We start from the raw sequence: 15,347 nt of genomic DNA, 5'->3' as shown, positions 1-15,347 counted from the left end.
GTATCATTATTTGTTCCTTCTCTGCCCATTTTCATCTTATGGGGGAAGAGAAAATTTTTGGCTGGACTTCACTCCAATTTTCTTATTTCTGCTTAATTTTCTTTGGTGATCCAAACAAAAAAAATTTGATTTTTTACCCATTTTTTTTATATTTTCTTTCTCCCCATATTCTATTAAACCAAACACTGTGTTAATATATTCGGTAGAATTAAAATTAGGTTAGATTAGATAATAATACATCAACAATATTTGAAAGGAGATGATTAATTTTAGACAATAAAAATAAAACCATGTATTCTTAATCTTAAAACACATAACAAGTTCTCATTTTTTATTTTTATCAAGATTAGTCCAATTTGCGTGTAGTGGAATAAATAATGTCGCTGGAGCCGTAAACCCTTACTTAAAAGGTTAAACCCTCCTCCCGCTCTGCAAACTGCACCAAAATCGTCCGAACACAGTAAGCAAACAAAGCAAGTCCTCCGAACCGACTGTGAAAACCTATGGAAGAAGAATTCATTGAGCCACTCACCAAAGATGGCTCCGACCTCTGCCAGCAGCTAATGGACCGTTACGCCAACTCTTCCGCGCCGCAGCACCGCCATCTCGTCGCCACCGCCGCTGCCCTGCGCTCCAACCTTAACGCCGAGTCCCTCCCTCTCACGCCGCCCGCGTACTTTGCTGCTGCCATCTCTGAGCTCGTGGACGACTTGGCTGCTGAGGCGCTTGACCCAACGGCGCTCTCCGCCCTGCTGTCCTTCATGGCCATTGGTCTTCCCTTGGTTCCGCAGGGTGGTATCGCCGCTCCGAAGGCGTGCGACGCAGCTGCTATCCTCGTCGCTCTACTGGACAGGGAGGGAGATGGGAAGGGGTTGGGTATGTCGACCATAAGGGCCGCAGTGAAGTGCTTGGGGGTTTTAATTGGGTTTTGTGATTTGGAGAATTGGGACTCTATTAAATTAGGTTTTGAAACATTGCTGAAGTTTGCAGTTGACAAACGCCCAAAGGTAAAATTATCTTATGTTTTCTTATGGTTTTGCATTTCATTTAACCTAGTGCTTTGTGATTGATTTGTTGATATTTTCCCATGCAATACATTTTGAATTTGGTTATAGTTTTTCTGTTTGTGGACATTTTCCCTTGCATCGTAATAATTCCATGATTTTTTCTCCATTTATCGTGGTGAATTTTTATGTTGCTGTTGCTGTGTGGTTTGTTTGATTTAGGTACGAAGATGTGCTCAAGAGTCTCTTGAGAAGGTTTTCGGGTCTATTCATTCCTCCAAAGTTGTTAAGGATGCTAGCAAGTTAGTTTTGTCAATGCTTAAAAGTGGCATTGCTTTGGTGATAAAATTGATCGGTACAAGGACTGTTGGTGATTCCAAAGAAGATAAAGTTTTGAAACCGGAACTTTTGGAGGTCCTTCATGTACTAAATGTTGTTAATCTTACTGCTCCCTGTTTTTCTGCAGAAGTCATTCCAAAGGTTCTTTCGGAATTGGTTAAGTTATTGGGTGCTGAGAGTTTGGTGCTTGCAAGGCATGTTCTTAAAAGTATTGATGCTATTTTTGAAGCTTCGAGAGTCCAAAATATAGACTTAGAGACAGAGGATATTGTAGTTTTTCTTGCTTCGTTTGTATCTCTGGGAGATAGAAACCCCTTGGATACTCTGGTTTATGCAGCAACCTTATTAAGACATGCAATGGACTCACTTTATACCAGACAATCAAGTTTGTGGATCAAGAATCTGCCTCTAGTTTGTACATCTTTAATGGGTATATATATACTTCTTTCATGTCCATCGGTTATAGAAATCATGAATGAATCAACTATAGTACTGGTGATTTATTTTGACGGTTTTGTTTCACCTGCTTATGCAGTGGCACAATCTTTCTCTGACTTCTCAATCAGAAAAAATAAGATGTTGCAGTGAATTAAAAATGACCATATAACTATTGATATTTTGCTAGGTTTTGGTATTAACTAAGAATTTGGTAGAGACTGAGAAGCCAACTGCAAACTATATTCAAACAAGTAGGATGAGGATTAAGAAACCACGTATATAAGTAGAACAAAGAAAATGTGAGAAGCAGATATCATTTATCTCTTTTCAAATTTCTCCCATCTTGAATTTGTATATTGGGCAGGTTTCCTGTACCTCTGGGACTTCCACTTTTTCAGAAATTTAAATGGATAGAGATTAGTTCCTCAGACTTAGCAATTCTTTTGGGTCTCCTTGTCTTGTGTGTAGACTAGATAAAGGATCTTAATCTCTTAATCCTTTGGCTTCTAGACTTTCACCTTCATGGTTCTTTTAGAGGGGGCTGACCTATCAGTTGTTGAAAGACTCAAAAGTCAAAAGCTTTTCTATTTTGATGTCTCCTTTCGTGCATGGTTTTTGTATCTCATGTCCTCCACTTTGGTAGTAATACTTTCTCCTCTTGTCGATAAAGTTCTTTCATTTGGAAGATTTGGAGAAGAAAGTTGCTATTTGTGCCATTGCCAGATATGGCCTAGACACTCCACTTTCCCTAAATGGTTCTTGCCTTGGTACCCTCACTGTGTCTATTCACATTGCCTTGAATGGTTTTTGCACCACCCTAAGCAACCCCTAATTGTCATGTGTCCTTTTATTTAGATCTCTCGCTATCATCTGTAACAGAATCTTCCTTAATATTTCTGCCCCTCTTCCCTCCTTTCTTTCGTCAAGGATATACGTAGATCAATAGCCCCCCCCCCTCCCCTTCTTTTCTTTCTCTCCAGGGATTTTTCTAGCTTGTTATGTGCTCAAAGTTCGAAATGACTGAATTTTAAATTTTACTTTAAATTCAAACAAATTTATTACAGTTTACTGATTAACATCAAAGTGTCAAATTTTTTTATTATGTCATGTGGGGATTGGGACATTGTTGTGCAATCTATCTTTCATTTAATTTCTTCTGAATGTACATTTTGATAAAGTGTATGCAGAATATGAAGGTTGATTTGTTTTTTCCTTCAGTATTAAGATGATGACTGTATTGTGAGACTAATGTTGCTAAGTTTTTTCTATTTCAGTAATGCTGTTTTTATTATATATATTCTAATTTTTTATGGTCTTCTGAGTTGACTCAAGCTGCATATGTTGAGCTCAGGTCTACTAAATTTAGAGGGAAACACTGCAGTGCAGGCTTCGAGTATTTTGAAGGATGTGCTCAAGCATCATCTTGGTCCCCAAAGTTTGACAAGTAGTGGGGATCAAAGATTTGATAATTGTAGTCAGGAAAACATGGAAGGAAATGCAGTAAATTCAACATGTGCAGTTTTTGAAAATGCCATTTCTGCTGCTGCTGGAATTCCTACTGAGCATTTTGTGTCCGTCATATCTGTTTTATTTTTTGAGCTTGGTATGGAACTGTCTATCTTATAACTTATATATTCTTACCATATAAGAATCTATTTTCATGTTATTCTACCATATATGCAATTTGTGCTGTTCTCTAATGTATATAGTATGTTTTGTTGTCTGTTGTATTTTATTGCCCTTTAAAATGGTTTTCAGATAGCTTTGCTTTTATGGTGTTACTTTTGCTTGTTTTAGGGGTGCTGATATTCAAAGAGATTGGATAGCTTCATTTCTATTTTAAAGCCATTAGAGTCTCATTTATCTTTTGCATTTGTGATCTAAAGAAAATATTTTTATTAATGAAGATTCTGTCTTTGTCAACACACCTTATCCAAGTCAAGTGCTTAACTGTATCTTATTCCTTTTTGTTTATTTGTGTGCGTGTATATTATTACTATATTATATCATATTCACTTGTGCTAATGGGTTGAAGCTCTTTATTGTGTTGACATCTCTCTATATTTGTTCTTTGTCAAATGTATAATGTCTTATCCTCTGCTATTGGTATACTGCTGTTTGAGGTTTATCAACAGTAAAATTTATTGATCTGAAAAGAGCACTAGAGCTACACCGCCTACATGTCCCTTTCTTACTATCTTATAATCCTTGCTTCTAGGAGAACACTCAGTTGTCTTTATGAGGAATATTGTGCTTAAACTTGCTGAATTGATGATTCAAACATCTGGAGGAAATGTTAATAATGAGCATGTAAGTATTGGTTAAAGACTTTATTTTGGCTATACCTTTGTTTTATTATTATTTTTACTTTTTTAGTGAAGAATATAACTAAGATGCGAGGTACAAAAGCAAAAAACCAACACAAGATCAATAAACATACCTATCCATTCTCTACATGTTTGAGCAAAAGTCATCTAAAATGATCACAAGCTTTAAGACCAAATGGTGGGGCAGGTTTTTGTTAGATGTGGGAAAGGTATTGGGCCTGTTTCATCCTGAGTTGCAATTACTGGTGTTTATATTCAAAACCTATTATATCCATTGTCCAAGCCTTGTAAACTTAACTGTCTAGGTTTTTTTCCTTTTTTTGGGGTTTTTGTGTGTGGGGGGGGGGGGGGGGGGGGAAGAGATGGGGGATCCCTGTGGTTCATTAGTTTAATTAATTCTCTGTTTTGGTTGCTATCAGAAATTTGTTATTACTATATACAATTTACAGTTTAAATTAGAGCTGCTTTACTGATCAGGTCATTTTTTCAAATTTATGCAGCTTCAGAAATGCATTGGTTCTGCTATTATTGTTATGGGGGTAGAGAGATTTCTTGAAATTGTGCCTATCACTCTTGATGAACGCAGCTTTGCTTATTCAAATATTTGGCTAGTACCAATCTTGAAGAGATATGTTACCGGATCCTCACTTGCTTACTACATGGAGCATATTGTGCCCCTTGCAAAATCCTTTAAGAAGGCTAGTCGCAAAGGTATGCTTCCCACTTGTGCATCTATACCCACTGTCCAAATGTGTTCTGCCATAATTTTCCTAGTGCTATGGGCAGTTTTTTTTTTCCTTTTTCAGCTGGTAGAGGAATTGAAATTTGAAAGCATGTTTTGTGGTTCGTAAGTTACCTTCACTGAAGGTAGCAAAAAGCTATTGGAAGCCTACTGCTACTTGATCTTATGAATTAGAGTAAATTTTCAGAATATTGGTCATCTCATTAGTTTAGTACTTATTACATATGAGCTTTTTTGTTTAGCATTTAGATCCTAATCTGTATAAGATATTACATGTTACACCCCAATCTTTGCACACTTCCTACACAATGCTCGTTTGAAAATAGCATAGCATGGGTTTTGGTGTAAAGCTCATGATCTATATAGCAGAATTTCCCTCTCAGACATGTTGAGAGATTGGAAAGCTATGCTTTATAGATTAATCTTTTGTTTTGTTTTGTTTCTGTATGGGGGATTCCGTATCCCCATTTTGTATTATCCTTCCCCTCATCTCATTGAATTTTTTTTAATATAAAAAAATAAATAGCATAGCATGGGAGTAAGTATACTTTCATAAACAAGATGGGTGGCAGTAAGCAGTACCTTGGGAGGTCAATACAATTAATCCCAATAAATGTTGGCAATACTGATACGGTAGCACTCATGCTACAATAGCGTGAAAAACTGAAAATAACTCATCCATAATAGCGAAGCAGCTGGCGACAAATGATTGTTATTGATGCATCTTGTCATACATCAATATGGTAATTTTTTTTTATAAAAAAAGTTTCAACAACAACAAGAAGAAAACCTTGTCCCACTAGGTGGGGATAAAAAAAAGAGTTTTATTAAGGATAATACAAAAAGGGACCCCAGTATGGTATTTAGACAAAGTGCTTCATTGAAAAAATTGACATCAGCTTTCACATCAGAGAAGTTTCTTGAGATAATCTAATTTGAGTTTGTAAAAAGTGACTGGCATTTCTTTCCCATTTCAAAAGAAAAAAAAAGAGAGGGGAGGGGGGCATAGTTAAAAGTACTAAATTTGTCTCAATGGTTTGTTGTTCTGACTTCATATATCTTGCCCTTTGCTGGTATCTATGCAATTCCTATTCTATGACATAACCACTAATATCAAGTTCTTGAGCAAGTTTTTCAACATTTTTTCCAGTCAAGAAGACACGGATTAGTGAAGATCTGTTGACTCGAGCCCATGAACTATGGGGATTGCTACCCAGTTTTTGTCGTCATGCAAATGATACTCACCAAAATTTTGCAAGTCTCTCTGATGTTCTTGTTTCTTTTCTTAAAAAGCAGCCCTCCATGCATGAAAACGTTTTCATGGCATTACAGGTTACATCTCTCTTGCATACAACTGGTGACCTGTGAGCTTTCGGCGGTTATATTTCTATATTTTGTTTAACTGAATATCTTTGTAAATGTTCCTGAACATTGTCTAGGTTCTTGTGAATGAGAACAAAGCTGTACTTATTCCTAAAAAGAGCGAGTCAAATTGCCACGCAGTATGTGATTCTGAATTAGAGTTTGGTGTGCAACCTGCATATTCTAAGAAAGCTGCTACCAGAAACATCAAGTCTTTGGCATCTTGTTCAAGACAGTTGCTTTCTATTTTGTCAGATTTATTTATTGCTTCACAGCCTGAGATGCGCTTTTCTTTGAAGGTCAGGCAATATATCTTATTTGACTTATTTTCCCACACTTCTGCTTATGTTCGTCCTATAAAATGCATGACTTATTTGTTCACTCAATAATTTATTAACGGAACTCTACCTGGGCCTCTTAAATTAATTTTGGAGAAATTTTGGTTTGAGCAGTACTCTGGCTTGGGCCATTTTGTATCTTACTTTTGTTATCCCTTACATTGGTTTGCGACTTGTCATGATTCCTTCTGTATGTCTCTTGCATCATTATTTGCTTCATGTAATGAGAAAAAAGTAGTGTTGGATTGTTTGAATTTTAATTTAATCTCTTTTTTATTAGGGAGCCATTGGGTGCCTGGCTTCTATCACTGATTCCTCTGTGATCAAAGAGATGTTTCTCTCTTTTCTTGATAAGTTTAAGTTTACGGATTGTGAAGGCAACATTGAAATGCTGACGAGCGACAGTGGAGTGTTAGATAGCAAACTTGGCAAAATGGAGAATTATTCTAAGAGGTGAATTTAGTGCTTGATTTATACATGTATTTTATATCAATGATAATGATGTAGTGCCTGTCAATAATTCGTCTTCTGTATTTCTTCGATGCTAGTATTGCTACCCAAGCTATCTTTCTTAAGTCTTTTATTTCCTTGAAGCCAGGTGATAGTTCTTGTTTTAATTTTTGGTAGGTCTATTGGGTATGACATTCTTCTATTAATCTGGTCTTTTCTTGTCTCTATTGCTTATCTTCCTTCCATAATTCTCATATCCACAATATTTAATGTGCTGGAATCTAGTTCTAAATTATAACTTTTTCATAATATTTATCTTCCTTGATAATGCTCTTTTATTGTTTAGCCTAAATAAAAGGCCATGGAATCTCTGTTTTGTTTAGTTGAAACTCTTATCTCCAGTTATTAACTAATTACGAAAACATTCCACCTTGATAACCCCTTTTGGAAGTCCAAAGTTCCCTCTAATGAGTAAAGACAAATCTTTTACCTGTACAGATTTGCTTAGATGTGTTTGGAACACAATGGAATTAGAATTAATTTGATGTCAAAATTAAATTCTTGGTTTGGAATTAATAAACAAACAGGAATTGAACTGATTTGTAAATCCTATGAATTCGCTTTATAACACGTCTCAAATCTTCTTATTTTTGAGATAATTTGGTTGGAGTTAAAATGATTTGGTTTGTTAAAAAAGTAGTCATTTTAAACCCTTTAGGTATTAATATAAAATAGAAGGGTTTGGAGACGGGAAGAGGTGGTAGAGGTCTGGTTATCGCCATGTTGGCGGCGGCGGTTATTGGTTGTGATGATTGTGTGGTAAATAAAGGATAAAGAGGTAAAATCAGATCATTACATCTATTTGTAAATCAAATGAATTCCTATTTTACATAATTGATTCCAAACACAATAATTCATTTTAAATTCAATTCATTTCAAATAAAATCAAATCAATTCTAAAAATATTTTGTTCAAAACACACCCTTACATAATTAATATCATTGACATTTTGCTGATTTGAACGCCATAAAAGGGCTGTTTGCCCTAATGTCTGCTATGTTTGGGGTGAACTCATAGTTACTATCACTTTTTTCTAGCATTGTCCTGTGATTGTTGACTTTTTCTGGAGTACTTCATTTGATATATTATTAAGTTCTGGGTGTCCCTTGTAACTTAGACTAGTTCTTATAGATTAGCCTTGCTTGATTTTTTTATTATTTTTATTTTTATTTTTTTGGTGACTAGCCTTGCTGGATTTGTATAGTATAGAAACTTGATTAGAATTTAGAATATTTTAAATAATTAAGCCATATGAATTTGATTGAATTTTTTTGTATACTATCGGGGCTTGGTTACAAAATCTTAAAGCTCAGAATCCTTTTAACTGGATGAGAATTACATTTCAATTTTTTTCTCCTACTCTCCTCTCATAAGGAGGATCTCTTGTCATTGTATTTTTTCACGTGTTTCTTGTTTAATCCCCCCTCTCTTTTTTCCACCACAAAACAAGGCTTTGTCCTTCTCAGCTAGATTTTTCTGTAGAATTAGTTCACTAGATGAACTAGCAATTGTCCTGTTGACCACAAAGGTTAAATACTCCCTTTTGAAGAAGATTATGTATGAACCATTTTGAAACTGAGAATCATGCCATGGAAACACATAGGAAATCAATGGAGTGATTGATTGGTAATACTGATCCAAGAACTCCGTCCGTTATCTGTCCTTTGCAGTTTGTAGCAATATTTATGCTATCAACTGGATTGAATGAACAGGAGTTGTTCTTAACCTGATATGTTTTCTGATGAGAATGTCATTGAGCTGCTACATTTCCTGAAAATGTTTAATTACGAAATATTGAACTATTGTTATTTCAATTGCAGAATTTAGGAATCCTTAAGTGCATACACTTCAAATTAGCTCCTGTTTTTCAATTTATTATTATATAACTGGTAAAAGTCAAGAATTCTTTATTTGCTCAGGTGTTTGATTTTGGAAATAGCATCCTGTCTTGTTGAAGGAGCCAAGGATGATCTTATAGAGTTAATATATAATTTAGCAGTACAGTCGTTCCAGGTAATTCTCAGATTTAGCAGTACATTATAATCTTTCTTCCATTATTATTCGTCTTAGTTATTCATTTGACTATCCTATATAATTTTCTGAACAAAGGGAAATCCACTTTTAATATGCAGGCAACTGATGAGAGCGTTCATTGTGAAGCATACAACACTTTGAGCAAAATTTTGGAGGTCTGCATTTGCCCAAGATTTTTCTGTTTCATTTATGTTTTATTTTATGTATCTGAGTGTTGTTGATACATGACACAGGATCATGCCTTTTCTTCTTCTCGATATACAGAGCTGATCGATTTATTGATCAGTCTAAAGCCTTCAACTGATATTGTATATCTTAGAAGTCGATATACTTGTTTCCACTCTCTGATGGTTCGCACAATGAAGGTGAGAATCCCTTTTTTCTATTTTTCTATCATCGGCTTCATGGTTTTGTTCAATTATAGCACGGCATTCAAGATGTGTCTAAATGATATTTTTCCAACTTCTATCCAATTTTCGCTATTAATAGTGCTTTTATTCAAAATTTGTATGTTATGCTTCTAGTATCTTGTGGATGTATATACCAGTAATGTCAAAGTTATCTTAAGGAGTCAACATTGAACAGAGCATCAGTTAGTTGGTTTGAATGGCTCCACATGTATAATGTAGGCTTTTATTTCTGCTGTTATTAAAAGGATTTGTTGTCATCTTCTGTTAATTATATTTATCTTTTAATCCCCCACCACACCCTTCCCACAAAAAAAAGGATAAAGAAAAAGAAAAAAGAAAGCACGTATCCACACACACGCAAAAAAAAAGTTAAATAAAATAAAACCAAAAGAAAATAAAATTTGTAGAGTGTTGGTTGGGTTCTGTTCATAACCAAGTTCTAATCTTTCAATTACCCTGTTTATTTGTCTGGTTAATGGTAACTGATATAGACGACATTTATTTCCTTATTGGCATGATGCATATATATATATATAAAGAAAATTTCTTAACCAATAAGCCTGAGTCATGCTTGCATATTGAGAAAGTTTCTTTTTGACTTTCGTTGAATCAAATTGATTTTTCTATATATGTATTATGCAGATTAGTTTAGAGGAAGATGAGAACTCAAAGGCTTTCCTTATTCTTAATGAAATCATTCTCACATTGAAAGATGTAAGTATAAAGTACATGGCATACACATTTATTGACTTCAGTATTGAGTCAATGAGCAGGGGTGGTAGCTGTTGTGCTAACTCATCCAATTGAACCCTGTAGGGAAGTGATGAAGCTAGAAAAGCAGCCTATGATTTACTCTTGAATATTAGTTCTAGCTTGAGGGACACATCAGGTGTTGATCCTATTGAACCATATCAGAAACTGGTCAACATGGTAAGTACATATTATACAAGTGATACTTTTGTTTTGCTTATTTTATTAGAAAATCACTTGCGTAAAAAGTTTAAAGCAGCCAATGTAGCCTTCATACTGTGTGTGCTGGATGAAATTGTTGCATTCACAAAATTTTATGATGCAAGAGTTGGAGTTGAGTAAGTGCATTTTTTTATGGAATATATATTGACATAATACTCAACAATATACAGATCATGGGGTATCTTTCTGGTTCTTCCCCTCACATTAAAAGCGGAGCAGTGTCTGCGCTCTCTGTATTGGTATATAAGGATACAAATCTTTGTCTCTCTGTTCCTGAACTTGTCCCTTCTTTCTTATCTTTGCTGCAAACCAAAGACGTGGAAATAATAAAGGTAAGTGTTCTATTATTTTTTCAAGATCAGTTTGTGCTTTGGTCATCTTTCCGTTATTGTTGAATTTAATCTTATAACTGCAACAGGCTGTCTTGGGCTTTGTAAAAGTCATGGTATCTTCTTTACAAGCAAACGAGTTGCAGCAATTTGTCTCAGACATCATTACTGCAATCGTCCCCTGGTCATCTGTTTCTAGACATCATTTTAGATCAAAGGCATGGTGCAATTTCTAATGTTAAATTCCAATGTACACATGGTGTGGTCAGATACATACACATGCACATGAACAAATTCATCTGTATAATTTGCTAGAAATAAAGAATATGTTCTTGATTTTATACAGGTCACTGTCATATTTGAAATATTATTACGGAAGTGTAGTTCTGCTGCTGTCAAACGGGTTACCCCAGAGAAGTATCACAGTTTTCTCAAGACAGTTCTAGAGGTAACTCCTTCAGTATTTATATTAAAAGAATTTGACAGTACTGTACCTAGCCATAGGCCATATGTCACTGACACATGCCTAAGTATGAATGTTTGTGGCATCGGGGCATAAAAGTTCACACCAAGATTGACAATTTGAATGATTAGATTTTTATTAGGATAGAAATGGCTTGAATGAGACATTACACAATCTGTAAGCCGCGTGTTTCTTCTGAACTATAAAAATTGTTACCGAGTGGATTTCGGCAATTGATGCCTTTTTGTTCCTCTGATTATTGTTTTCCCGCTTCTCTCCTTTATATCATAACTCTTATGAGGTGACTTGTTCTTGAATATGTACATATTGGATGAAAGCTAGCAAGGTTGTTTGAAGAAATTGATAGTGTGAATTTGCTTTGTGAATCATAGTTTGCATGAACATAGAACATCAGGATACTTCAGAAAAAGAAAAACGTCTATGAAAGGGAAAAGGCAGGCAGATTTTATTTTGAAACTAAAATTCATGAGTTGTAACTTACGGAAATTTGTATATTATTTCAACTTTTTAATTGATTTTAAGCGCTCTTAAAATTTGTAATATTTGTAAATGGTCCATCAGTACTGCTTATATTTGTAAATGGTCCATCAGTAGCTGCTTTTCCATGTCCAATGAAAATTTGTCATGGTGCCTTTTTCATGCAGAATCGACATGGTAAATCAAGTGAGACAACCTCCAATGGTACAGAAAATATGCGTGAGGATTCATCTGCTAAAGGGTATGTTCTAATTTCTGTGAAATAATTTGATTTTGTAAGGTGGTTTATTGTTTCTTGGAAGTTCAACTAGAGTCCTATCCTCTTTTTGTGTAGGCCAAATTCAAGGAAGCCCAAAAGTTCAGATACCCAAGGTATTACTTTGGTTAAACATAAAAAGAGAAAGAGGGATAAGAAATTTGAGTCGGACTTACCAAGTGAAAATGAACCCCATGAGTCTATTACTACCAGCAACCATGGCTTAAGGTTAGTCAAGAGAAGTAGGCATTCTAGTGATAGAAATTCAAATGGAGGAAAGGAAGAAGGAAGTAAAATGTTCAAGAAAAGTCGGCACAAAAGTCTCATTGAAAGTGGTGTGAAGAGAAAAGTAAAGTTGACAAATACAGAGAAGAATAAAGCAGCTACTCATGCTCCTAAGCGAGTTTCAAAACCAGAAACATTCAAAGGGAAATTCAAAAGAAATTTATAGATTCAATTCAATTCAATTTACCCAATGCTCCAAATCTCTAAAGCAAGATTAAAGAGGAGGAGGAGGAGGAGGAGGAGGAAAAGGAAAAGGGGGGGGGGGGGGGGGATCTGTTGTATTTGAAATATATGTGCCATTATATTCAGTACACACATATTGCCTTCTTTGGCACTTGGCAGGACACATAGCTAGTTGCTATTTCGCACTGCATATTGCATGGCTTCACTGCTTATATACGAAGCTAAAATTTTGATCTACAATATCAAGTTGATTTTCATTATCAGAGGGATTGGAGTGAGCTCCTTCTGTACATGTAAAAAAAAAAGGTAAATAGGTTTCGAAATCATGCTTGTTTTAATTACGTGTTCTACTCTATACGTAGAGCTGTCGAAACGAGCCTTGACTCACGAATAGCTCGGATTGTTTGTAAAAAAAGAAAACCAAGCAAGTAAAATTATAATTCGTTTAAAAGTGGGTAAATTTTAGCCCGGCTTGTATACCTTGCGAGTTAAACGGCTTCAGGTCGAGTGGGTATTGAGTCATTGAGTTGGTTTGTCTGATTCATTTTTTTCTTTTTTTTTTTTTTTGGTTATATAAAGTGTCCTTTGGTATAAAAATTTTCTTGTTAATTAGATTTTTAGACTTTAAATAATTTACTATAAAGTATATGAATATATGATAATTTTTTTTAATTTGCATGTACATAAAGTAAAAAATGATTTCTAAAATTATGAATTAATCTTTTAAAGAGTCAAATGAGTCGATTTGTCTAACTTGTTGATTTGGACGAGTTAAGTGGGATTGACATTTTTTTTAACTAGTATAAAATATAGGCCAACCCGTTTTTCCAATTTTAGATTCTGTGCATGAAGAATCGACTCAAACTCGCTCGTGGCCCTTTGACACCTCTATATATGACTCGTTAACTCCTTTGTTTTTGCAAAATAGTCTGATTGATTAAAAACATGACTAGGTCCCTTCTCCATCCACAACAAATTTAGGTGGGAGTTGTGGCAGGCCAATATTTAGGTTATGTTTGGTTTGAAGGAAAGAAATAGAGAGGAAGAAAATAGAAAAGAAAAAAAGGAAAGAAGAGAAATTGAGTGAATTTTTATTTTTTTTAGATGTGTTTGGATAGAAGAAAAATAAGAAGAAAAGAAATATTATAAAAAGATAATTTTATCCTTATATTATAAAATATATTGAAAAAGTGAAAAAGATAGTATTGAAAATAGAGAGAGAAAATTAGTTTTCTCTCTATTTTTCTTTCCAATGTTGAAGAGCCCACCAATTTTTTTTCATCAATTTTTCTTCTCTAAATTTTTTCTTCAATCAAACAATGGAAAATAATCATTTTTCTTCCCATTTTTTTCCCTTTTCTTTCCTTCTTTTCCATTCAAATAAATCTCATCATGGCTCATTCGGTGGGGCGAGTCCCAGAAAAGAAAAACGACTTATGGCTCATGAGCAACTTGATTCCTCTCATTGTAAGTCGTTACTAAACTTACTATTAGTATGGTGAGTTTTAGAAAGCGCCCCTTCAGAAGAGGTGCCCTATGCGCCTCAGTGATTCTGACACAAGTTGACACGAAAAGCAACAGTTATGCGAGTTTTATTTTGTTGCTTTTCTGTTTCACCTCGGATGGTAATGTGAATTTGGAAACTGACCACATAACTAATATATATTATGCAAACAAGTTTTCTGAATTTACAAGTTTGGACCAGTGGATTCGTGGCGCTAATGATGTGGGTCGGCCCAGTCACTATGTTTTTGAAAGTTGAGGATATGTATAGGTTTTTTGTTTTGTTGTTGTAAGGTTATTTTTATTTTGCAATTTGATTTCAAAAATTTTATTAAGAAAACATGGATATTAAAAATATTTTTGAAGTCCATATTTAAAAAAGAAGAATGTGGCTAGGAAGTAGTTTGTTAGATGGAGATCTAAATGGGAAGCAGGTTGTGAAAGTAAAATGGGAAGCAGATTGTTAGATGAAGATCTTCATAGTAAGGTAAAGTTGGCAACAATAGTGAGGGTCAAACCCATGAGAATTGATGGATTAAGCAACAATAGTTGAGTGATTCACTTAGTCAGATAAGCAGAAAATGGTGTTTTGAGGTTCAAAAGCATTAAACAGTAATTTAGAGACTTAAAAAGCAAACAGTAAAACTGGTGTGAGACATATCTGAGAGAACAGTTAAGATTTCAGAGGTATTTATTTTTCTGGATTAATATTTCTCACCAACTATTTTAGTCATGCAAGATTTATTTCATGGTAAACTGTAATTGACTAAACCCTAATTCCTTAGTGATTTAGTCTCCCCTAACCGAATCAACCGCCAATTCCTTGGTCACTTAATATAGATTAATGGGTTAGGTTCAATTCTAGTTTATTAGCTACAAAAACGCTAATTATCCTAATATAAGAAGATTATATATCACGTATCCCGTTAAGTTCAGGCAATTAGTGATTTAAGAGGAATTTACTTTCAAGTGTAACAACGTACGCAAGATCTTTTCTGAAGGTACGGATTTCTCCGGAAGATAAGTAAAGGGAACACCTTTGATGAATTGATGTATCATCAAGCATCTCAATCCTCATTGTCATTATGTCATCTTTAAGTTAGAACCTCTTTTGGGGCAAGCTCGGCAATGCAATGACGAAGAACCTAGTTTTTGAACCGTATTGGTTTGGAGTTTTGATTCTGATTTTTGTAAATAGTCTCAGTTTGACGAACCAGACTCGATTCATGAGAGAAGAGAGATAATAGTATAATATTGTCATTATATTAGTATTAGAAGCTGCTTGAATGATATTATAAGGTTACCTAGTCTGTTTTAGTTAAAAACAGTTCACAGTTTACTGGTGTAGTTTAGC

The 15,347-nt window shown here is 34.7% G+C and overlaps 1 protein-coding gene across 1 annotated transcript; it reads left to right on the top strand.

Moving 5' to 3' along the window:
* Positions 1-276: 276 nt before the first annotated feature.
* Positions 277-12,967, top strand: LOC112727532 (uncharacterized). The gene is made up of 18 exons (XM_025777315.3): positions 277-1,007; positions 1,227-1,773; positions 3,133-3,384; positions 4,000-4,091; positions 4,609-4,819; positions 6,001-6,182; positions 6,290-6,511; positions 6,831-7,003; positions 8,980-9,073; positions 9,193-9,249; positions 9,328-9,459; positions 10,147-10,218; positions 10,321-10,434; positions 10,647-10,808; positions 10,895-11,023; positions 11,152-11,253; positions 11,934-12,007; positions 12,101-12,967. Exons 1-18 carry the CDS (start codon positions 504-506, stop codon positions 12,471-12,473), a joined length of 3,492 nt encoding a protein of 1,163 aa, XP_025633100.1. The 5' UTR covers positions 277-503; the 3' UTR covers positions 12,474-12,967.
* The last annotated feature ends 2,380 nt before the right edge of the window (positions 12,968-15,347 follow it).

This window comes from Arachis hypogaea, chromosome 12 (genome assembly GCF_003086295.3).
Source record: "Arachis hypogaea cultivar Tifrunner chromosome 12, arahy.Tifrunner.gnm2.J5K5, whole genome shotgun sequence".
In the NCBI taxonomy this organism is placed as follows: Eukaryota; Viridiplantae; Streptophyta; class Magnoliopsida; order Fabales; family Fabaceae; genus Arachis; species Arachis hypogaea.
Note: the sequence above shows the minus strand (reverse complement) of the source record. Positions and strands in the feature narration are given on the sequence as shown.